At 38.9% G+C, this 25,630-nt stretch overlaps 1 protein-coding gene across 1 annotated transcript in view; it reads right to left on the minus strand.

Moving 5' to 3' along the window:
• The window catches only part of fbn2b (fibrillin 2b), a 135,169-nt gene extending 125,437 nt beyond the window's left edge, over positions 1 to 9,732 (minus strand). Inside the window, exons 1-2 of the mRNA XM_055017454.1 lie at positions 9,574 to 9,732; positions 4,285 to 4,604 (exon numbers count right to left, since the gene is read on the minus strand). Of these exons, the coding sequence (XP_054873429.1) occupies positions 4,285 to 4,472 (188 nt within the window). The 5' untranslated portion in view covers positions 4,473 to 4,604; positions 9,574 to 9,732. The remainder of the gene's footprint in view (positions 1 to 4,284; positions 4,605 to 9,573) is intronic.
• Positions 9,733 to 25,630: the final 15,898 nt, after the last annotated feature.

Below are 25,630 nucleotides of genomic sequence, written 5' to 3' on the forward strand. Positions count from 1 at the left end.
ACCAGGAAACACCTAGCAATCCAGCTAGAATGTTTTTTACTCTGAAAAAGTTCTGGGAATTTTTTTAAAGTTCTACTAATGTTTTCAATAGTTTCCAGAATGTTCTTCAAGGCAGGACACAGTTCTCTTAAGACACTCTTCTTATAACATTTGACGAATGTTGTGTTGCTGAAGTCCAGTGCGATTGTTGCCCAACAGTAAGACACAGTCGTGGGTTTAGTGAGTGAATGAGTTGTAGTAAAACCCAACAACTCCTGTATCAGAAACATCTGGAACACACCACACAAAGACTAATAAACATCCAAAATGTGATTTCTTCACCCTCAAGGCTTCTGTTCAGTGGCATTTCAATGGAACAGATGCATGTAGATGACTAACTTCATCTTCATCTTAAAGGGAGGATAAAGTTCTATAAAGACACTCTTCTTATGCCATTTGCTGAATGTTGAACCAAGGAACACCTAGTAACCCTACAAAATGTTTTTTCTTTTGCTCTTGAAATGTTCCAGGTAAATTTTTGCCAAGGTCTTGTATTTTTTTCAATGGGAGGTTACTTCTTAGGTCCCAGAGTTCTTCTTAAAGGCAGGATAAAGTTCTCCAAAGATTCTTCTCAAAGCATTTGCCTCATGTTGGATCAGGGATTACCTAGCAATCCAGCTAGAATGTTTTTTGCCCTAAAACATTGCAAGAAAGTTCTGCAAAGTTCTTGTGATGTTTTTTAAGGGGAGGTTTCTTCTTAGTTCCGAGAATGTTGTTCGTAAAGGCAGGAAAAAGTTCTCTAATGACACTCTTTTCAAAACTTTTGCTGTATTATGGACAGTCTGTGTCTATGTAGTTTAGTGAGTGAATGAGTTGTGGTAAAATCCAACAACTCCTGTGGAAGAAACATCTGGAACACACCACACTAAGATACTAAAAAGACAAAATGTGATTTCTTTACCATAGAGGCTTCTATCCAGAGGCTGTTCAATGGAACAGATGCATGTAGGTGACTAACTTTACCTGATTTTAGAAGAACCGCGATCATTTTCAGTCAACAGCTCTTCTTCAAGACAGGATAAATATCTCTAAAGACTTTCTTCTCAAAGTAAGACAAAGATCTCTAAAGACTTTCTTCTCAAAGCATTTGCCGAATGTTGCATTGAGAACATCCTTCCTTTCACTTCATGTGGGAATGTTTCATGGAAGAACGTTCTATAAGGTGTTCCCTCAGCAGCATCCCCAAAATATCCTTAGGAAAACCTTTGTTAACAAATCATCTGAGGCCTCGGCAACACCTTGAAAACATTTTTTTAAATGCTGGTTTGAGAACATTCTACTTTTCGTGTAACACCACTGATGACTCAGTCAGCATCCGCCAAACATCCTTTAAATGCTGCGATAAAAACATTACATCTTAAGCCCTATTCGCACGGGATTAGTATTACCTGGGGACCAATGGCGATTTGTAATAATTGTGGAGGAGGTCGGTGATCTTAATCCCGTGTGAATGCTACGTGTCGGTAATTGGTAAAGTAATAATTCCCCTGCAAATTACCTACTATATTTTGCCAAGCACCGACATCCTGGGATAATACTAGTCCCGTGCGAATCTGCATCTTGGTGATTGTGGGATATTTTAGCTGTTTTTTTTATCGCGCGTCTTTTTCTACATCTTTCTCGGTTGAATTATGGAGGCTGCGGTGGAAATTATTAACAAAATTTTAGGAGCAAACGCAGGAGTAGGCCGATACACAACAGGACTATGGACCATTCACAGAAACGGCAAAATCAGATCAACAAGAAGAGGGAGATTTGGGAGGATATAGAGATGGATGACATGCATAGCAGCGTACGGTAAGCACATCTTTCAACAGGCTGAATCCAAACGCCTTGACAGCCCGTTATCCCGACAACACTGCCCGCTGTGCTCAAGTCACGGTGCTGCTTTGACATATTAACAGTTGCCATGACGACAACATACCACGTAAAAAATGGTCATTGTAACTTGAACCACAAGCTTTCCATGAACCTAACCAAGTGGTTTTTGTGCCTAAACCTGACGACACCCTAACAGTAGCGTTGTTATAACATAGGCTTTTAATGTTTTTAAAATTTATTCGCGTGGCTGGGGTCTGTATTTTTTTCCGAGTAGCGGCTGACCACTTTGCACATGGACGTGACAACAGCGGATGTTGCAACCTGCATAGATTTGACATCATATCCGGGCTGTAATGTCAGTAAATTCGAGTAAAATACACTTATCCAGGGCAAATGCACTGCGAGAAACACAGACGTCCTGGGGTAATTCACAAATCACCAGACGTCCCCAGATAATACTGATCCCATGTGAATAGGGCTTTAGATAGCATTAACCTTATAGTAAAATTATTCCTAACAGGAAATATCCTTAAAAGGTTGAAACCATTTCTTTAAAACACGTAATGGAACATTTACTGCTTGTTGGGAATCGAAGATTAAAAAATAATGAAAAAGAACATTTAGTGGAAGAGCTTCAGAGTTGTGGTGGTCGTAGCCCAAAGCCCAGCTCGCTAAACAGCATGAGTATTAAAGATGATCCATAATCTCATTACCTGTTTACTGCATTTCATTCCCCACACTGTACTGCTTCCAAAACTTAATAACGTAATGAAAAAAGTCTGCAGGCTTTTGTTACTTGTTCTCATGAAACCACACTCTATTTGATGGAAATAATCAGCTATTGTGCAACGTCGCCTGGTTTCTTCTCCTCTGGCTGCCTGTTAGACAAACTGTGAGTGTGAATTATTCTCCATTCAGCTCATATATTTCTTTTTTTTCAGTTTGATTCCAGTCTGTGGTCCAACTTGTAGCTCAGTGGACACTTGGTGCTACGACTCTGTCTTAGTTGCTATGAAAACTAAAGGTAGAACATGTCTTTTATTTATATTTAAAAGCAGAATGAATCCAACTTTCTTTAACAACCAAAATCCAGCAAATGCTTTCCATGTTAGCCAAAATGAGTGATAAAGCAGCTGAATCTATTTCTGTCATGCAGCTGGACGTGTTTTTAAAGAAAACACCAGTTCTGAGACTCCGTACAAGCTTCATCCTGCACTGCTAATAAGCCACAACTGAAAACTTTTCTATGTTCGCTGTTTCTCCGCAACTTTCTCACTTTCTCTGACAATTAATCCTCCAGCTCATCGCTCATTTCCTGGTGTGCTTTCTGTCTTTCATACCTTTCCTGTCCTCTTGTTATTCCTTCTCCCGCTTTGTCACCTACAGCAGTGAAACAAATGCCCCTTTTCATACCCCCCTCGGGTGATACGAATACCTCATTTCCTGCGGCTTGGCACTGGGGGAACCATAAGCTGGGACAGATGGGAGGCTGATTGGAATAACTGATGCAGACACTGAAAAAAGGCCTCCAACAAAACATCCTTTGTTTTTCAAGAACGGGCAAAATATACAATGAAAACTCTTTGGTTGACGTCTGTTCCACACCCAGATCGGTCTGGGTACGGAATCTGTTTTCCCATCAAACACCAAAAACAACAGAAAAAAAAACAGAAAACTGGTCTGTTTTTTTTTTGTTGTTGTTGTTGTTTTAGTTTAAAATGGAAACTTTAAAATGGGTTTATATGAAACCAAACAAAAAAATCCGTGTATGGTTTGTTCTTTGGTTTTTCTGTTTCAAAATAAAATCTAAAACAACAATAAACCGCAGTTTTTTTGTTTATCAGTTTTTAAAACCTAAATGTAGAAATGTATTACTTAGCTAATTAAAAAACACAGTTTTGGATTTTTGTTCTAGCTTTTTAAATACAAATTACGGCTGTTGTTTTAATCTGTTGCAACACCGGAAGTCGCCGAGGAAGAACAGTTTAGAGCTGGTCTGGACCGCGAACACATAAAGAATGGCTGTACTCGAGCCCTTTTCCAATTTCATTCGGGAGCTCTTTGAGAGTGGAAAACCCACGCAGAAATCAGCGACACTTTGCGTCGCCATGGAGCTCCACTTAAGGACTCTCTGGGGGGAACTCGGATCATCTCATCCGCTCATAAGACGTATAGAAAGCTGCATTCTCCTCTCTTTCCCATGAAAATGTGGATTTGCTGTAAGTACTCGGGGAGATTTCAGTGCGGCTTGCTTGCAGCTTGTTAAGTTCGAACATGTGCTGTTTTTGAGCAAACAATGTGGTAGTATTCAGCAGCATAATTCGGTGTGAGGCGGGCCTGGCCGGGGCCCAGAAAGCACAGCAGCTGAAAGAGAGCTGGCGGGGAAAAGGCATTTTCACTTCAAACTTTAGCTCGGCTACTCACCCTCTCAGCGTCTCCTGGCCTCGGCGTCGGACCCGCTGCACCTCCCTCTGGTCCACGGTGCCGGGGAAGCGGCTGGCTTGGTGCGGTCCGGTCCCGGCGGTCCCGGTTTGAGCGCCGGCCACGTGGACGGCCCCGAGGCACACCGCCGCCCATCCCAGCAGCACCTGAGCCAGCTTCCCTGATCCCATTGGTCGGTCTGGCTAGCCCTCCTAGCCCTGCTAGCTCTCTCTGACGTTCCGTTCACTGTTTGGACCCAGACTGAGCCGGGTGATGAAGACCTGGATCCAGACCGAGTCCCGGTGAGCACTCCAGAGAAGGGGCTGGACAGAAGGAGAGAGGAACACATGAAACAGATCAACCTGAGAGAGCGAAGCCAGTTCAGCTCATCTGATGCAACTTTCTCAACAGGTGTCGCCCAAAACGGCGCTCAGGTTCACCTTCACCTGCATCGTCCATCAAGTTCCAGATGTGTTCATTTTAACGAATTATAAACTATAAAACGTTCTGGGCGCTATAAATTACATAAAAGATGATGTGATAACATTTATTTCATACAACAGAAGCGTTATTTTGGGTCAGGTTTGGATGTTAGCCGAAGTTAGCCTACATGTTTCAACCATTTATCCATAATTTTTAACTATTTCTAACTGTACCAAATGATTCTTCATGAATTTATCTAACGTTTACCATTTACATACTTTTTGCTACTTTTAGCCAGCTAACTGTATTAATGATTTAATACTTTAGCTGTTTCCACACTTTATTTAGCTATTGCAAATGTTTATTTACACATTTAGCTAACTGTTTTTTACATTCCTTTTCAATATTTTTAGCTGGATAACTGTTTCAGCTGTTTAACCCTCGTGTCGTCCTGCGGATCAAATTGACCTGTTTTAAAGTTTGAAAATGTGGAAAATATATATTTTCACAATGAAACTTCTGATGTCCACATTTTCAACATTTTTGGGAAATCTTTGAACATATTTTGGTGGAAAAAAGAAATGTTAAAAATGTTTCTTAAGAACATTCGCATAAAAATCAACCAGAATCCTGCGAATTTCGCTGGATTTTGGATGATTTTTATATGAATGAAAAAAGAAAATATTAAAAGTATTACTGATATATATGGAATCACTTTAGATATTTTTAGGATTTTTTGGAAGATTTTTACTCATTTTTTGAAAATATTTACAAGAATTTTCTTGCCAAATTTGGTTTTTTTTGTTTGTTTTGTTTTGTTTTATTTTTTAAATGAAACTTTTAAAGGAAACTTTTAAGGAATTATTGGAATTTTCTTCCTGAAAGTTTTGCAAATTTTCAGAAATTTGTGGAATTTTTTTCTTAATTTCTGGATTTTTTTCAGACAAGGAACAATATATTTTGGTGCCCTTAAATGAGGACAGCAGGAGGGTTGAACTGTTAATGTATGAGCTGTTTCCACTGTTAATCCATTACTTTTAACTATAGCAAGTGTTTATTCATGAATGTTAACTACTTTTCATGTAATTTTATTTCATTTTAGCTGGATAACTGTTTCAACATTTTAATATTTTAGCTGTTTCCACACTTCATCCATTACTTTTATTGACAAGTGTTTATTTATACGTTTAGCTAATGTTAACTACTTTTTACGTACTTTCCATTACTTTTAGCCAGCTAACTGTTTCAACTAGTTAATATTTTAGTTGTTTCCACAGTTTATCCATTATATTTAGCTATAGGAGTTGACTGAAAAAGACCAATATTTGGCTTTGTGGTTCATAAATGACATTTATTTCATACCACAGAATTGTTATCTTGGGTCAGCTTTCTATTTAGCAGATGCTAGCCTGCGAGTTTCAACCATTTATCCATTATTTTAAACTATAACACGTGTTTATTTATGAGTATAGCTAATGTAAAATACTTTTTGCGTACTTTCCACTACGCATGGCTGGAAAACTATTTCAGCTATTTAATATTTTAGTTGTTTCTACAGTTAATCCGTTACTTTTACCTATAGAGATGGAATGATATTTTTTTTTCATGGCCGATAACGATCGGCAGTTGTCAAAGAGATCAATAACCGATATTTGTTTTTGTTTATTTACAGTTTTGTTGAGTTTTAAGGCCTATAATGTAAATTATTCATACACTATAAATAACACTAGAGGGTTTACATGAGTTTGCATCCTGTAACTGTGTCTAGTGCTTTGATTTATTCAAAATAAGATAAAAATGGTCCAAAATCACTCAAAATTGTCAAAAATGCCTGTTTATCAATTGTTTTAGTCGTTCCAAGCTTTTATTTCTTACTTTTAGCAAACTTTTTCAACTTCTCTGTCTGTTTTTAGCTTGTTTACGTGCATTTACAGTTGACAACAAGTGACGTTGGATCAGCCGAAGAGCTTTTCTGGTTAATTAGTTGAGTTTCCACGTCCAGAGGCTTCATCTGGGAATCATTGATCCAACAGATCAAATCCAGTTGAAGTTAAATCACCCTCGTACATTTTATAAACCGGGGAACATTGTGAACAGGAACGTCTCTCCCGTAAAACAGCTTGCAATTTAATTATCCACTGATTAGATTTTTGTGTTTGCGACATGCTTGGTGGCTCCACCAGGAAAAGAGGAACCATATGAGTGAAGAAGAGCCTGCGAGGAAACAGAGGAGACACTGAAATCCTGACTTCTAGCAATCTGTTTTCACTGTAGTCAACTTCAAAGCCACCTCATGAGTGGTTCATCACTCAGCAGACACCGAATACTGGATGTTCTGACTGCAGGCTACACACAGATGATAAGAGGCCAGAATCCAGAGCTGCTGAAGGGACATTAAATGAGCTAATAAAGACTCGAGTCAAATCAAATGAAAGGCGCTGTTAAAAACTGATAGTCAAGATTGATTTTTGCCTTCAACTGCATGTTTTCTGCAATATTTTTCTAGTTCATCCATCTTACTACAGGTTTTTCTGAATTTGCGGTTCCCAAAATATGGATCGGGACCCCAGTGAGGTCGCAAAGTAGAGAAAAAAGATGAACGTACACAAACTTTTCTCTAAAGGTATATTGCTGAAAACAAGCCTCTTAGAACTGAATCCTGTTTAGTTTGTTTACTTTACATTTGACCACTTTGATTTCCAGTGAACTGTGAAATTAAACAGTTTTCATGTTTTTATCAAATGATTCCAGCTGTTTATTGATTACTTTTACAAAACTTTTCCAACCATCCATCTTACTGCAGTTTTTTCTGAATTTGTGGGTCAGGATCCTAATCAGGTCACAAGGTAGAGGAAAAAAAACTCAACTAACACAATTTCTGTTTACTTTCTCTTAGATGTTTTAGTTGAAAACAGACCTCTAAAAACTATGAAAGACAGTAAAATTTAAACATTGCACATCACTTTCTCTAAGTTTTGTTTAAACATTCAAAAAAGTTTTAAATCAGTGAACTTTGATTTTGACCACTTTCATTTCCAGTGAAGTGACAAATTAAACTGTTTTCATTGTTTTAACAAATGATTTCAGCTGTTTATTGACTATTTTCAGCAAACTGTTTCAACCATCCATCTTACTGCAGTTTTTTCAGATTTTTTGGCTCCCAAATTATGGGTCACGGCCCCCATGAAGTCACACAGTGCATTTTTTCTAAGTTTTATTGCTGAAAACAAGCCCCCTAAGAGCTGTTGAAGTCAAGAGACATTCAAGCAGGACCCATCATTTTCTCACAGCTTTGGTAAAACATTAAAAAGTTGGGAATCTCTGCTTTAAAGCATTGGTTTGGGACTAGAGGGAGCCAGAGATGCAGACAGCGGATTGAGGGTCGAAAGCACAGGAGGGAACACTTTAGTAATGACTCAATAGTGATCAGCTCATTTCACAATAAGGACAAATTAGTCATCCACACAATTAAATTACTCTCCCTATGTGACTTGTGGAGCTTTCTAGATCCAATTATATGTAAATTGCTCACACCAAACTCAACGTACACATTCTTAGGACCCTGGTTTCCCTGCATTAGAGCATATTAACACGAAAAACACCAAGCCAGGAGGTTTATTTTTCCTCCTCTCCACCTCATTACAGACCACAGCTTTCAGGCTGAACTGTGGGTCCCTGGTGATATACAAGGTGAGCAGAGAGCCGAGGGTCACAGCACGTTACAGATCAGGAAGGGGGAAGAAATGTGGCCCTACATCCCACCGGGTCAGATTCATTTTAATGGAAGATGAGAGATGGATGAGCAGTGAACTCAGTCAAGAATGCAGAGAGGAAGACGTAGAGGGAAGTAGCTGGCAAGAAGAGGTGGACATGAACAAATACTGATGCCAAAAGTGCTCAATAATTCACTTTTTAAAAACGTTTTTTCATGGAAAAAAACAAGTAAATGCATTTAAACTGGCACAGATACTCACTGTTGGACTATTTTTTCTCGTCTTATATTGATTAATCTGCTCAAAATCAACGTTATTTCTTTCAAAACTCCCCTCAAACACGACTAAAAAAGCTGCAATTCTAGCTGCTTGCAGTAACAGGAGTGGATGGAGGCGGGATCAATGCCGAACAAAAGAAATGCATGATCAATTACAGAGGGAGCTCTGCTGAGCCTTCTCCAACTGTGCTGTCAAAATACTGCAGGTAAAGCATCTGTGCTGACCTTTTCAATGAGGAAAAGCACCGAATCACTGCAGCAGGACGACAGGAAAGAGTTCATTATGACCCCAAAGAGACACGAAAAGAGGGATTTATAAAGAGACGCAGCAGCACAAAGTTAAATAAACCCACCAAATATCTCTGCTGCGGTTCAGGAGAGTAAAGCAGACTTCCAGGCCATCTGCTGCAGGCTGACAGACACTAATCTGATATTTTTTCCACGATGCTGCAGCGCAGAGACGAGCTGTTCGAGTCACCGCAACTTTATGAATGGAGAAAAACGCAGTAGCATCAGCCTCCACTCGCTCAAACGCAACTTGGATGGAAAAAATAGTGTTTTCCAAACCCTCTGTGCTCTCCAGGAAAACTTCATACTTCACTAAAATTGCAGCAACTCGAGCAATCAAACTTTTAAACCTGTTTCTAAGTGAGGTTGTTCAAAAAAAAAAAAAAAAAAAAAGCCGGTAAAAAAGTTGATCTCCCGCGCGTCATCTCTACTTTTGCGCATGTTAATATTGTGATTTTGGCCCCATTCTACTCAGCAGCCACGCGTGACGGGATAATCTCCGTGAAACAACGAGCTTCTGAAACAATAGTCACTATCAAAGCCATTGATAACCAAAGTGTGCAGAGATCTCTGAGGTTTACGCACAGTACCTTGCAGCAGTCGGAGCGCCTTGGCGTCGAGCAGCCCGGTCGGAATTGGAGACAGGATACCTGCCCCTGGATGGAATATTGAACTATAGCCTTGTGAGAAAAAGAGAAAAAGTTCGGGAATTGCCCTGTTTGGAAGAGGGGAGGGGACACGGAGCGAGGCAGAGGCAGGAGGAGAGAGGGGGTAGGAACGGACTGCAGGACAAACCCACATTCCTCAAGACTCCTGGAGTTGTTCTTACAGGGGGCCAAGCGGATCAGCCTTCACACTTCACTATCATCACCCTGCAGAGAAAAAAAAGGAAAAAAACAGTCCTTCAGGCTCCCCAAGTGATGAGATAAGAGCCTCTCAGTGTAAATCTGCTTTATCAGGCTGCAGAAAGGGAGACGAAAATGACAAATTAACACCGAGACTGGCACAGACTTAACCCTCCTGTTGTCCTCATTTACGGACACCAAAAAATATTGTTTCCTTGTCTGAAAAGATACAAAAATTCACCAAAAAAATTCCACAAATTTCTGAAAATTGGCAAAAAAAAAAACTTCAGGAAGAAAATTCCAATAATTCCTTAAAAATTTCCCTTAAAAGTTTTATTTATAAAAAAAAAAAATCCCCCAAATTTGGCAAGAAAATTCTTGTAAATATTTAAAAAAATGAGTAAAAATCTTCCAAAAAATCCTAAAAATATCAAAAGTGATTCCATATATATCAGTAAAACTTCTAAAATTTTCTTTAAGAACATTCACATAAAAATCAATCAAAATCCAGTGAAATTCGCTGGATTTTGGTTGAGTTTTTTTGTGAATGTTCTTAAGAAACATTTTTAACATTTGTTTTTTTCCACCAAAAAATGTTCAAAATTTCCCAAAAATGTTGTAAATGTGGACATCAGAAGTTTCACAGTGAAAATATATTTTTTTCCACATTTTCAAACTTTAAAACTGGTCAATTTTGACCTGCAGGATGACACCAGGGTTAAACAACAGGATAAGATAAACCTTTCTTAAAACCACAGAGGAGACATTTACATATTACATCAGCAAAAGCATATGAAACATCAAAAAAAAAAAGCATGCAAGAAGCATAGATAACGTAGCACTGATGTTGTAAAGATTCATGTAGAAAATATTGTACAGATTCCTCTAAATGTGAAAAATAATATCACAAATCCAGGTAATTTCGCTGGATTTTGTTTGATTTTTTTGTGAATGTTCTTAAAGAAAATATGAGAAGTTTTACTGATATATATGGAATCACTTTAGATATTTTTAGGATTTTTTTGGAAGATTTTTACTCATTTTTTGAAAATATTTACAAGAATTTTCTTGCCAAATTTGGCGAATTTTTTAAAAATAAAACCTTTAGGGAAATTTTTAAGGAATTATTGGAATTTTCTTCCTGAAGGTTTTGTAAATTTTCAGAAATTTGGGGAATTTTTTGCAGATTTTTTGGATTTTTTTCAGACAAGGAAGCATTTTTTTTGGTGCCTGTAAATAAAGACAACAGGAGGGTTAATATGTATTACTATCATAGAGCCTCAAAATATTCATAATGCACAGGTTTGAATGCTTTGTTGTTGCACCAAAGTGACATCTACATCTATCGTTCTCTAAACTGTGATTAACTCACATATTTTACGGTTATTTAGCAACAAAAATGTGACTGTGCAAACCCTGCTGCAGCTCAGCTCCATCACAGAGCGTTTATGAAGCCAAAAGCACAGAGCATGTTGTCGCAGCGTGTCAAATTTATGCTTGCTGTTCAAACGGTCCTGCTATTTACTGCTGCCGCTGACTGACACGTCCTTGTGCTTTGTTGCCACAAGTGCTGATAGGAAGTGAGCATTGAGACAGCGGCCATCTGGGTGGTATATTGGTGAGGACAGCTGAGCACATCTCAAATGCTGCTCCCTGCTGCCCTCATTTCACCAATCTCAACAAAAACCGTCTCAGTGGAGCTCAGAAAAGAAGCTTCGACAAACTGTGGCGACGAGGGGAAGTGAAGCTGCAAGTTCAGAGTTGGGTCAGTCAAACTATGTTTCTGTTAGAGTCGCATTTTAACACTTGTGGATGCATCTTATTGCTGTGAAATGGAACAACAACTCTGGTGTTTGTATGCTTTATAGAACAGTTTGGATAAATCTCATCGCTCAAACCGGTCTTGTGAGTCTTAAATCTAGAATCCTAAATGTGTGTCAGAGTATGACTGTATTAGAAAACTGTTTTGACATAAAATAAATCGTGTCTAGAAGATGATCCTGGTATCAAATGTAGGTAAAAATGATCCTTTCATTGTCTAGAACTTGTTCTGACCAACCATCTATCATGCATGCTGGTATGAGACTTAAAGTTTACCCAGAATGCACTTTTTAAAGTTTTCTCCAGCCACATATCATTATACTTCCACCTCCGTGCTTCACTCTCAGGACTATGCATTCACTGTGGTACTACTGGTCAGAAAAGACACAAAATAACCACAAATAGGCACAAAATGACCACAAAAGTGCACAAAACTACCACAAAGAGACAAACAATCACCGTTAAAGTTTACCCAGAATGCATTTTTTAAAGATTTCTCTGGTGAATTATCAGAAAACAGAAACACATCTGGGGAACCAATGATTGTTTCTAGGACTCTATGTCATTAAACTGCTGGAGTTTTATTGTTTTCACACTATGATCTATCCCATAATACTGATGCTCAAAGTTGACTATAGAGAAAAATGGTGCTGAACATAAAACAGTGTTTATATTGTGACACCTGGATGGATGTAAAACTGATTTAATTGCAAGTTTTAGCAGAACTCAGACGTGTATTTGAGCTCTGAAAATGTAGTGAAAATTGGAAAAAAGTTCATCAAAAAATGTAAAATTTGAACCCCCCCGCTTTGTATTTCAAGGGCCTGTAACTCTCAAAATATTAATCGTATGAAGGTAAAACTTTGCATGGTTTCATTAAACATACTAAAGTCATTGTACTTATAAAATCAGCTGATTCTGAAGAGACCAGGTCAGAGTTTCTTCAGTTTTGTTATATGGAGTGACCCGGTTACAGTTCCTAAAGGTAACAAAGGTTAATTACCACAATCAAAGACCAAACTTTAATTTCATATAAATGCAAATTAAGCAAAATTCACAGTTAAGTTGTTGCTCTATGAATTCAGTGTGACATCTGCAGACAAGCTGAGGTTTTCTGCTCAGAAACAGCCCATTATCTGGACTTCTGTTGTTTGTTGGAGGTTGTTCTGAGTAGAAATGTTTGGGGAATCCAAACTTGTCGCCACATCTGTCCAGTCCAACATCTGTCCAGTCCAACATCTGTCCAGTCCAACATCTGTCCAGTCCAACATCCGTCCAGTCCAACATCCGTCCAGTCCAACATCCGTCCAGTCCAACATCCGTCCAGTCCAACATCTGTCCAGTCCAACATCCGTCCAGTTCCTCTTGTGGTGATAATTTTGCCATAAATCTGATAGTAGTTTTGTGGCCCTATAAATGTAGGAACAGCCCTGTTGAGGATTTCACAAGATTAGTCAAGAGATTTTGAATAAATATTTTATGGTTTTGCTTCATTTCACCTCCGTCGCTGACATGTTTATTGAGGAAGATTCGGTTTAGTTTAAATACAAGATAACTAATGTCTTTAGAAGACAGTGATGCAGCTAAAACACAACACAGGGGCAGATATGCTGTGACTACTTGCTTGGGATCTGCATTTCTTTGTCTTTCTGAACTGATAATCTGACATTTGAACCCGCTTCATGTAAGGATTTGGTGACATATGAAAAGAAGATTTGACTCTCTAACGTCATATTTCTGTAACTTTTGATTGCTTAGCATCAGTTATTGTTCCTCATCCCTCTTTTTGACAGCCAGATTTTGAGTGTGGTCATTTAAAACACCAATTTGATTTTGGTTGGACGACTTTGGTGAACTAGTTTGAACTGCTATCAAAGCTAGAACGTCTTAACCCGCCTGTTGTCCTCATTTACGGACACCAAAAAATATTGTTTCCTCGTCTGAAAAAATCCAAAAAAATCAGCAAAAACATTCCCCAAATTTCTGAAAATTTGCAAAACCTTCGGGAACAAAATTCCAATAATTCCTTAAAAATTTCCTTTAATAGTTTTATTTATTTTTTTAATCCTCCAAATTTGGCAATAAAATTCTTGTAAATATTTTCAAAAAGTGAGTAAAAATCTTCCCAAAAAAATCCTAAAAATGTCTAAAGTGATTCCATATATATCAGTAAAACTTAAAAATTTTCTTTAAGAACATTCGCATAAAAATCAACCAAAATCCGGCGAAATTCACTGGATTTTGGTAGATTTTTTTTAATGAATGTTCTTAAGAAACATTTTGAACATTTCTTTTTTCTCCACTAAAAAATGTTCAAAGATTTTCTAAAAATGTTGAAAATGTGGACATCAGAAGTTTCACTATGAACATTTTTTTTCTCCAAATTTTAAAATGTGTCAATTCTGACTCGCAGGACAACACCAGGGTTAACTAAACACGGTTTGATCACAAAGACACCACCGTTGTAATTATACGGAACCGCTGATGATCCTGAAGAGGTTCTTTGGTCAGTGAACCAGGACCTTCAAACAGCCGGAGTGGAGGGATCGTGTTTGTCGTTATGACTTATCTGAAGCAGAAGAATCAGTCGTTGTTTGCTGTGGACGCTCAGCCTGTCTCCTGACAATAGGGCATAAAACAAACCAGAACATACCTGGAGATCCTCTCATTTATTCGCCCTGACGTCCCGTGAGGAGCTTAAGAAAAGGCGGAGACGTTTAGTTGTAAAATCTTCGGCCAGTTTTCAAGATCAAGATTAATGAAGTTGATTAATTGCAACCATGTGCGTAACGCTGTTCTTCTCTGCAGGACTTGGGATGATCTAATTTTACTAAAGCGAATGCAGGGAAGTGGGATTTCCGGAGAAGAGATGATGTAAAACCACTTTAATTACCGGGGGATGTCTTTAAATTTGACTTTTTATTTATTTCCTCATTGTGTTCTTTTATTAATGAGCGCTGAGGTTTGCTGCCAACACAACACATGTAAGCGCCAATGAAAGTGACCACACTGTAAAAAAATGTCCAGTAAAAGAAACAAAGTGAAAATTCAGCAGCAAGAGTGCAAGAAAAATGTGTTTAAACTAGAATTGTATAGCATTAAACAACTGTAAAAATATGAAAAACCGCAAATATAAGTAAAATAATGAGAGTTTTAGCACATTTAAAGACATAAAAAAGGTCAAATTTTGCAGTCAGACCCTCATGTTTTTTCTACAAATTACCATTTCTTAAATTGCAGAAAATGCAGGCTGAGACAGTTAAAAAATATATTGTTTCTCTTGACGTTTTCTGTCAAATAATGATAAATGTTAAACTGTAAATTAAAGATTTTTTTAAAATAGCTGATTATAGTAAGAAAGTATCACCATATCCAAAATACTGAAGATGGAGACAGCAAAATGTACAATTTTCAAGGCTTAAATGCATAGTTTTCCTTTCAAATTACAACAAATGTCTGCAAGACAAATATTTTTGCTGATTTAAATTCATTGTAAAAGAACAAATTACCATTTGTTAAAATACAGCATTTTTATGTGGATGTTTTTTGTGGTTTTTTTTTTTACAATTTTGTCCCATTTTCACATTTTTTGTTTGTTTTTGGTTTTAAAGTTGTCTAAATTAATACCCCTTTTCTGTGTTTTTTTGTGATATTATCTGTAATTTAACAAAACAAGAAAAATCTGTAAAATAATGCTTTAAAATTATTTACAGTTTTTCAAACTTTAATAAACATTATTTGTCATTCAAATATTGGCAGCTATCTGTAAAATAATGGTACTATTGCTGATTAAACACAGTAAAAATATAGTCGTATGCATGAATTACCATTTTTTAAAATATTGATTTTTAGATGTGGGCATTATTTATAATTTTGGAGTTTGTTTGTTTTGTTTTTTGTTGTTAACATATAAATTAAGAGTTTTTTTCAGGGATTTTATTAACTGTAAATGTATCATATAAACATATCTGTAAAATATGAATATTATTGCTTTTTAAATACAGTGGAAAAAGTGTAAATTTAAATATAAAAACATAAATAAATAAAATTAATTCTTACTTACAGGATTACAGGGGCTGGGGATCAAGACAAGTCTTTTTAAAAAATATTTTTAATACTTAATATACACATATTTTCTTTGAAATAATGGCAAATATCTATAAAAACAATAATATTTTGCTGATTTAAAAATTGGAAACTTGACAGTCACATGTAAAAGAAGGAATTATTTTTGACAGATAATTGATGTGGACGTTATTTACATTTCTTTTTTCTAGTATTTTATTTTCTGTAATTTAACAGAATGGAATCTGTATTCTATATTTGACAAAAATCTGTAAAATAACAGCAAATTGTTCAAAAGCTAGCAATTAAAAACTGTTTGCAGTGCAGGGAAATACACATCAAATCAGATTTTCAGTCATTTTCCTTTCAAATAATGTCAAATACCTGTAAAATATAGATTTTTTTTGCTGGTTTAAATACAGCAAAATTAAAATAATTTTGCAGTTAACAAAAACATTTGCAAAATATACTGTTTTTTTAATGTGGACAACATTTACAGTTTTTACAGTGCACTGAAACACTGATATTAGATTTTCTTTTTGCCACTTTCTCCTTTGCATTTGAGCACAGACATGATTCTCCTCCTTCACCTCACATCATCGTGCATGGCAGTTTGTTCTGCAGCCGCTGACGTGCAGGATGATTTGTGGCGTGTTGCCGCCTCCGTGCTTCACTGTCAGGACTATGCATTCACTGTGGTACTACTGGCTAGAAGAGCCACAAAACAACGACACTGACATGCAGCGGAGTCGTGCAGCGGAGTCGTGCAGCGGAGTCGTCGTGCAGGATGATTTGTAGCGTGTTGCTCGAGCTCCGGGGGAATCTCTCAGTCTCACACTGACACCATGAAACACTGGGACGGATAAGAACAAAGAATTAGACCCTTAAGGAGTTTCAGGCTCATTTATGTGTGTGTGTTCCCTCTTTTTCTCTCTTTTTCCTCCCTCCCAGCGGTCCCTCCCTCTGCTCTAAACAGAACCACATTTCGCCAAGCAGAGATCTGGCTACAGTGAAAACACACCACTGTCTGGAGTGTATTGTACTTTCAGAGCCCAGGGAAATACTTTTACTAGCCCTCCCTTCCCCTCTTTCTCCCTGCTCGCTCGCTCTCTCTCTCTCTCTCTCTCTCTCTTGCTTGTTTCCAACCTCTTTCTTTCCATTACATATATTTGTGTACACGTCTGTAAACACGCTGACGCTCCGTATGTGGAACTGAGGTAAATACATACGGCTGGAAGAGCAGCGTTCCCACATGACTCAGAAGCAGCCAGAGCTTTACACTGTCACTGATTTTTCCAATATAAGTCAGAAAGAAGAGACTCTGCAGTGCAAACGTGCAACATTTAAGATAAGAATGGAGCTTCTAGTGAGGCTTGTGGTTGACAGAAGCAAGTTATTTGTTTTGCACAGACCAGACTGCATCATTACTTCACCAAAGAACACGGTGGAGTTATGTGATGATCAGTGTTGGTTTGTCTGTCTGTCTGTCTGTCTGTCTGTTAGCAACATCACTCAAAAACGAACAGATTTAGATGAAATGTTCAGGGAAGGTCAGAAATGATACAAGGACCAAGTGACGATCACATGATTGTGATCCTACTATAAATCCACCGCTGAGGAGTTATCAGGACTTATGAACAACTGATTAAATTGTGGGGGTGTTTCTGAGTCCCATCAATTCCCGCTGCCCGTTACATATTTAGGTCACGTGATTTGGTATCTACACATAATGTACACATGCAGAACACACTGAAAACTATGCGTGATGGGGTTATAGTCTGGATAATACACGGCTAAATATACAGTTCATTCTGGCTTATAGTCTGGCTCCACAAATCCTTGAAAAATTTCATCCATCGGAAATCATACAACGACTGAGCAGCCTTGTCTGAGTGCTTTTCTTGTTATTACATGTATTCCTGCCCAGTAGGAGCACGAATGTTGGGGTCCCTCTTGCAGCTCACTATTTAAAAGATGACAAGCCGATACAGAAACCAGATGAGGTTTAGACTGTCCTCACATGAACACGCTCTTTTACATCTGCTCACACGCACTGCCCTTCACATCCCTTCATTCCCTGCATGTCGGCTTCGATTATCACGATCATTCTCTGACAGGAGGATGCACAGTGTCTTTTCATGACTAGAAATGATCTCAACTTTTGTCTTCGCCCGCAGATTATTCTCAAAAGGAGGAACCAGGGGAGACCACCAGTGCCTGACGGGGCTTTTCAGACTGTCTTCAGCCCAGCCAGGAGAGCCATTGCTGAGCCAAATCACTTCCATGACAGTCCCTCAGCGGGGAGAGATTCATGTCCAGAATTAGTCATACTGCACTGGCTGCCCACAGGGGTGAACCGGTGCAAATGTGGGTCATCAGAGACAGGTTAAGGGATTTAAATTTGTTTCCATAAGCTGTTTCTTATGCAGCTTTATATTATTGCTCTGCGTGTCCCTAAAGGGGAAAACAAACATGAATTATATGCACAATCCTATGTAGAATACAACATACTTACAAGTCATTGTATATGGAAGTTCCCAAAGGCACAATGCATTTTTGTACTATAAAAGGGGGTTTTATAAATGCATATAAAGGTATTTCGGCCACAAGTTGTAGAAAAGATGTAAGATGATATGAATACTTGGGGTTTTATGAGGTATTCAATGTGTAGTAACTCTGAAATGCCTCAGGTCTGAAGGAAAAACATTCCATATGGACTTTCTGCAGTTCTTTACAGGTGGTGAAGCTGGAGAAGCACCAAGGAAATGATGCTTCTGCTGCAGGTTAGTTTCAACTAAACTACTGCATTACTGGAAAACCAAAAGAGGAAACATTAGCCTATTAATGTGTTTGAACAGTGCAAGATATAAATGAGAAAAATCCGAAGCTTAAGTTCTTGAAGCTAAGTGGTTAAAGGAAATAAACATTGGACAAAACTGGATTGTTTTGAGAGTTTCTTTCCAATTCTTCCAACACTACACAAGTCAAATGAGGTAATGATGAGGCTCGCTGGAGATTCAGAGCCCACAACTTCTCCAAAGGAAACAGAAATCCTTTTGTTTGTTTGCATCCCCAACTGTCACAGATCCCATTTTCCACTCTGAATTTATTCACTCCTGTTTCTAAAGCGTGTAGTATGTTTTGGCAGAGGTTAACCCTCAGGTCATGGAGTGTGGAGGTGTATTTGTGCATACAGAGTGTATATAAGTGTGTGTGGTGAGGTGGAGTCGAGGGTTTAGAGGCTGGAGTGTCGTTGTGGTCTTGGGGTTTGTGGTCGGAGCCTGTGGGGTCAGGGTGGAGTGTGACTGGGAATCTTGTGGTCCACTGGTGGTTTCACTCCGGGTGGATGAAGATATGATCTCTGCACCGCACACACAGAAACACAAGGCAGACACACAAACAAACACATGCAAGCTTGTTCAAAGTGGAAAAACATCTGTTAGATAGATAGATAGATAGATAGATAGATAGATAGATAGATAGATAGATAGATAGATAGATAGATAGATAGATAGATAGATAGATAGATAGATAGATAGATAATTTTCATACCTATATTGATCTTTCCATCAGTGATAGATGGATGATTAGATGGATAGACAGGCAGATATTTATCAGTCACGGATAGATTCACAAGTATTATGAAGGTAAAACTGTATAGAAATAATTGCATTTCAACATTTTCTAGCAAGTGTTACACCTACCTGTCTGTTGCAGTCAACCCAGTTGTCAATGAGCTGTGAGTCTGTAAGCTGTAACATTTTACTTTCCTTGGAATTAATTACTAAAGTAGGTAGGTAGGTAGGTAGGTAGGTAGGTAGGCAGGCAGGTACATATGTTGGACGATAGACAGGTAAGTCGAAAGTTAGGTAGGTACATAAGTTGTAGGCTGGTTTGCCGGTAGGTAGATAAGTAGGTAGAAAGGTAGGTAGGTAGATAGGTTGGTCAGTAGGTCGGTCAGTAGGTAGGTAGGTACGTAGGTTGTGGGCTGGTCTGTCGGTCTGTAGGTAGGTAAGTAGGTAGAAACATAGAAGGTAGATAGGTAAGGAGCTAGATAGTAAAGAAGTTGGATGGACAGGTAGTAGGTCAGTAGGTAGGTACCTAGGTAGGAAGGTAAACAGATAGGTAAGTTGGAAAGTAGGTGCATAGGTCAATAAGTAGGAAATTGGGTCAATCCATTGGTCAGTAGGTGGGTAGGTAGTTGCGTAGGTATGTAGGTAGGAAGGTAGACAGAAAGGCATGTACTAAAGTAGGAAGCTAGGCAGGTAGTAATCAGGTAGGTAGGTAGATATGTAGGTGTAGGTAGGTCAGATGGTCAATCGTTCAGTCTGTCACTTCATCGGCAAAAAGGTAGGTACATAGTTAGGAAGATAGCAGGCAGGAAGGTAAGGAACTAGATAGGTAGGCAGGTAGTAGGTCAGCAGGTCAGCCAGTCAGTAGATATATGGTAGATAAGTGTAAAGTTAAACAAGTAGGTAGGTAGGTCGGTCGGTCGGTAGATCGGTAGGTTGGTTGGTCAGTCAGTCGGCCGGTCGGTCGGTAGGTAGGTATCTCGGTCGGAAGATAAACAGATAGGTAAGTTTGAAAGTAGGTAAGCAGGTAGATAAGTAGGAAGGTAGGTCAGTCCATTTGTCAGTAGATGAGCGGGTAGTTACATAGGTATGTAGGTAGGAAGGGAGATAGACAAGTCAGCAGTTAGGTAGGTAGGTAGTAAGTAAGTAGGTGTAGGTAGGTCAGTCGGTCAGTCAGTCTCAGTTGTTCAGTAGGTCTGTAGGTAAGTAGTTAGATACGTGGAAAGTTAAATAGATAAGTAGATAGTAGGTAGATAGATAAGTAACTGGGTAGGTTGGAAGGGAGAGAGGAAGGTGGATAGGTAGGTAGGTAGGTAGATATCCTCTCAAACTACATTAAACCTTTTTCTATACAGCAATTCAAGCATTTACATGGTTTTAGTCTTTCTGTAATAAGATTGTTAAGGTGATTAACCTTTCAAGAACATGAGTTTTACAGATTCTTATCCAGCGGGGGTAATACAAAGCATGATTTCTTTTCCAAAGGTTGCAGTTCCTGTGATATTCTTCTGGCAGCTCAGAACAATATAGGTCACTAAGTGGGAAGGTTGGTAGGTCAGAAGATGCAAAGGTAGCATGTAAGAAGGAAGGTAAGAATGATTGATAGATTGACAAACCGACTGATTGACAGACCGACTCCTTTCCCTTTCTCACGTGTGTTCCCCTCCCCTTCTTCCATCAGTCTTTCCATCATTTGCTTACAAGGCAAGTATTTCTTGCCTCACCTTACCTGGAGCGTTGCTTTTCTCAGCTCTGTAAAGACTCGGCCTTGTGCAGCTGTTCTGCTGGTGATGCAGTGGGAGAGGAATGTAGAACTTCAAAGTGTAACACGGGCAGAGACAAAGGATGTCAGTGTTCAGGGGGGATGAGAATATGTGATCTCATAAAACAGCACACAAACACATTGGTCCATTTATGCGAGGTTAGACGGCAGGATGATGAGGAGGAGGGAAGACCTGCCTCACATGTCCAGCCCTCAGTGTGGGAACCAGGGAGGAGGAGGCGGGTTTCCACGTGATGTTCCTCCCCAGCGACAGAGCTCAGTGTAGCTCCGACCAGCTCGCCTGGCCACGCTTAAATGACTGTTAAAACATACAGTGGGGAGAGGGATGGAGAGGGCCTGATGTGTATGATATGGCTGAACAAAACCCTGAAAGACTTTTGGTTTCAGAGGGCTATGGAGCAAAACCTTCTGGATAAGAATCATGAAATTCCATAACCCTTGTAACTGCAATGACAGAGGCTTCATTCCAGAAAAAAACTGAAATGAGAAAAGGGAAAAAAGACAAAGACAAATGTAGCGAGATTCCAAGAGAGGGGAAAGAATCCTCAGACTGCTTGCTAACAGTTTGAGAGGCTAATGGCTTTCAGATGTGTGCAACGTCTTTTGTATTTTCAAAGCAGCATAAAACATTCCCTCTCTGAGGAATCCAAACAACGGCTGGAATTCACTGCCTCAGAACTCAACAGCAGTTACAACTAAATGTTTATCTGTATTCACTCATGTTTCAAGTATGATATGTTTTACGTCCACAGACGGGCCGTATTTTTCTAAAATCATCTTTTGTTTGTGGTAGTGTTCTGTAATGTTGGTTGGAGTGCTGTAAGGGGCACCGGGCAGGGCGGGGGTGGTTTCTCCCCATTTCCTGCTCAAACCTTGGGGGAGCTGGGACTTGGATGAGGTGAGGTCATTTCTTGTTCCAACTGTAAAGCTGCCTGCAGAGGGGGGAGACGGTGAAGTTTTCCAGTTCATTCTGAGCCACGAGCACATTATAGCTGCTTTGTGACGGGCCAGCGGCTCCATTGTCAGACGGTTTATGTCACTAATATACTGTCATTTCAACATGTGCTGTGGAGGAAGAGATATCATGATTTAAAAATAGGTCGTATAACAGCCTTGAAGAAAAAAACATGTTGGGAAATATGCATATTCACTCTCTGCTATAAGTTGAATGAAATGATTGGCATGTTTCTATTAGCTTAGCTTAGCATCGAGATTGAAAATGGTCAAACAGATCACCTGGCACGACCAAAGAGTAATAAAATCCACCTAACTGCAGCTCTAAAACATTATATCTTTTTAAAAAAATATATAAAAAACAAAATGTAAAAGAATATATATTTTTTTTTAGCTATGTGCAGGGTTATTTCTCCATGAGGACCATTAAACTTACCCAAATCTCCACTGGGTTCCTGGCAACTGAGAAATGATCTCACCTTGTTCAGCTCCCTGAAGTTTGAACATAAAACAGAGAGAAGCCTGATTTAGCTGGAAGATGTCGGATGTTCTACATTGCTCAGCTGATGGTTTTGGATGCGTACGTGTTGTGTTGAGATGAAATTTGAGTTGAACGTCTTTCATACGGACACAAACCGACAGTAAGATTTAAGACGTCCTTCTTCGGACCCAGAAATCATTCTCAGCGTTCCATCTTCAGGGATTCATAAAATGCATCTCGAGGAGGATTGCTAGTGAACACAAGCACACAAGTGTGGAAGTTTTTTGAAGCATCCGTGACTTATAAAAGAGTTGTGACACCCAGCTGAAATGTACAAACCTTAGCGAAATGTGTACCGACGGTATAACATCAGTAAGTCATTCCATGAAAAATCAATCAGATTCTCCTGCCTGATCTCCTCAGAATCAACTGATTTTACCTTCATACTACGAATATTTTCAGAGTTACAGGCCCATGAAGTACACAGAAGTGGGTTGAAATCGTGCGCTTCTTAAATTCGCGGCAATTTTTCCATCATTTTTGAGCTTCATAACTTTACAAATCCAGCAGACAGACACATGAACATTTCAGGGCTGAAAAACACATTTTAGTTCTGCTAAAAACTGCAGTCAAATCAATCTACATCCACTCCTGGTGTCACAATCTAGAACCAAAATCTCATATTTGTTCAGCACATTCTTTTCTACAACCAGTTTAGAGCATCAGTATTATGGGATGTATCGTAGTTTGAACAGTTTTACTGTTTAACTTTAAAAAGTGCATTCTGGGTAAACTTTAGGGGTCGTTTTGTGTTTCTTTGTGGTCATTTTGTGACGAATAGTGGTTGTTTTGTGTCTTTTCTGACCAGGACTAGCACAGTAAATGCATAGTCCTGACAGTGAAGAATGGAGGTGGGAGTATAATGATACTGGGATGGAAAAAACTTGCAAAGGTGCATTATGGGTAGACTTTCAAGGATGGTTTTGTGTTTCTTTGTGGTCATTTTGTAACTATTTTGTAGTTGTTTTATTTATCTCTTCTGATCAGTAGTACCACAGTTGAATGTTTAGTCCTTCCAGTGAAGCATGGAGGTGGGAGTGTGATGATATGTGGCTGGAGAAAACTTTAAAAAGTGCATTCTGGGTAAACTGTCAAGGCTCATATTAGCATGTGTGATAGGTGGTTGGTCAGAACAAGTTGTAGACAATGAAAGGATCATTTTTACACACATTTGATACCAGGATCTAGACACGATTCCTTCTGTGTCAAAACAACTTTCTACTAACGTAGTAAAAAAAAAAAGAAAACATGTTAAATGAAATGAATCGAGGAAACTGAGAAATGACACGGATTGAGGTTGTGGTATTATTGATGTCATCTAAGAAATCTCATATAAGCCTTCTGCTGTCTTCAAAGCAAAAGAATATTTTGTAAAGTTTCACGTTTCTTTTTAGCCCAAATACATGTATAAATATTCCTTGACAGCTCCAGTTATTCTCGAGTTGCCTCACCATGCAACCACTTTTCCCTCCGTTTCAAACCGTCTATACATACTGATACATGAGAATATACTGTTGCTGTTTTAAACATGACTACATCAGGATTGAATCAAACCAACGTGTTTTACTGTAATGCCATTGAAATTCTTTTTTTTTTCCCACCATTTTTTAATAAAACCCTTCAGAAACTTTCCCAGAGTCCAGCCTGTGTGGTGGGTTTGGGCCCGTCCATATTAAGGTGTGGTCCTGCAACATGACTTATGGCACCGAGCTAAAGAGGAAAAGGGTGAAAAATGAGCTCTAATCCTGCTTCTCCCCCTCTCGTTAGCTCTGGGGGGATGGGCTGCAGTCAAATAGGAAACCGTGTCTGGATTTTTGGAACAATCTGTCAAGCAGAATCTGAGTGTAGTAACTTTGATATGTGCTTCCACCCCTCTGCTTAAAGTGTTTGCACTTCAGCGTGCCATAAACTTGTCATCTCCAGTCCAGCCATGCAGTAATTTGCCCCAGATACATCCATATATATATATATATATATATATATATACATTATATCAGGATTTACTTTAGGTTCATGTTTTACATGTTGGAACCTAACAAAATCCAGATTTACGTATGAAGGATGTTGATGCTGTTATGTTTTGTACTTAAGGAGTTTGTTCTTCCACATCCTCTTTCTCATTCTGTCAGGGATGTTGGAACTTTTTGTGCTCTGAACTTGTCCCCTATTTGCCTCATTTACTTCTCCAATTACTGATTCTCTACATTTTTCAGAAATGGCCTGAACTTGTTCCAGTCATGTGGAAATTACTGCTCTGTGTAAGAATCCATAGTGATGACATTAAGAAGAATGAGAACAGAACAAATGCTGCAAAAAAAATTCCATTCAAGAGAAAAATCCCTGCTGTCAGAATGTGGCATGTCGAGTGGTTGCATTGGAGTTTGTTACTTTAACGGACTCCAGTGATGCTTCGGTGGATCATAGTGAACATGAACAACACCGACGGATGTATTTCCACTTTACATAAACATTTACATCTGACCTACATGTGGTCGTGCCTCCAGAAAACACATCTGACTCTGATGTAAATCCAGCTCTGATCACTGTAGCCACATTTTTTAAAGACCTCAACAGCCATCATTCAAGATTTCACTTGTCAGTTCATGAAAATCCATAGATTTTGATTGAAACAATGGAGCAAACTATAAAGAGATTGTAGAGTGTTGAGACAAAGTTTATGGAAACTTTGGAATTACCAGGATTTCAGAATTGATTGCACATAACATTTGGTTTGATCTTCATCTGCAGCACCAGTCCTGAATTCCCTCCATTTGTAGATTACTGTAGAGTGATGGACACCAGGTCTTTAGAAATGATTATGTCGCCTTTTGCAGCCTTGCGCATCTTTATGAATTTTTTTTCTCGGGTCCTTGAGGCATGGTTCACTCCAGCCAGGCTTTACAGCAGGTCCTCGACTTAGGTCATTCCTGTGGCGTGACTTAAGTCGATTTTCGGAGTCGGAAGTCCGGCGAAAATGTAAACAAAGCCGTGTGTTTCTGTCACGGGCCTGGTCTAGCCCCGCCACCTTCCAGCCCTCCCTCCACTGCCAGTGTGTCTCCAGTCTGT

Source organism: Amphiprion ocellaris, chromosome 2 (assembly GCF_022539595.1).
Source record: "Amphiprion ocellaris isolate individual 3 ecotype Okinawa chromosome 2, ASM2253959v1, whole genome shotgun sequence".
Classification (NCBI taxonomy): Eukaryota; Metazoa; Chordata; class Actinopteri; family Pomacentridae; genus Amphiprion; species Amphiprion ocellaris.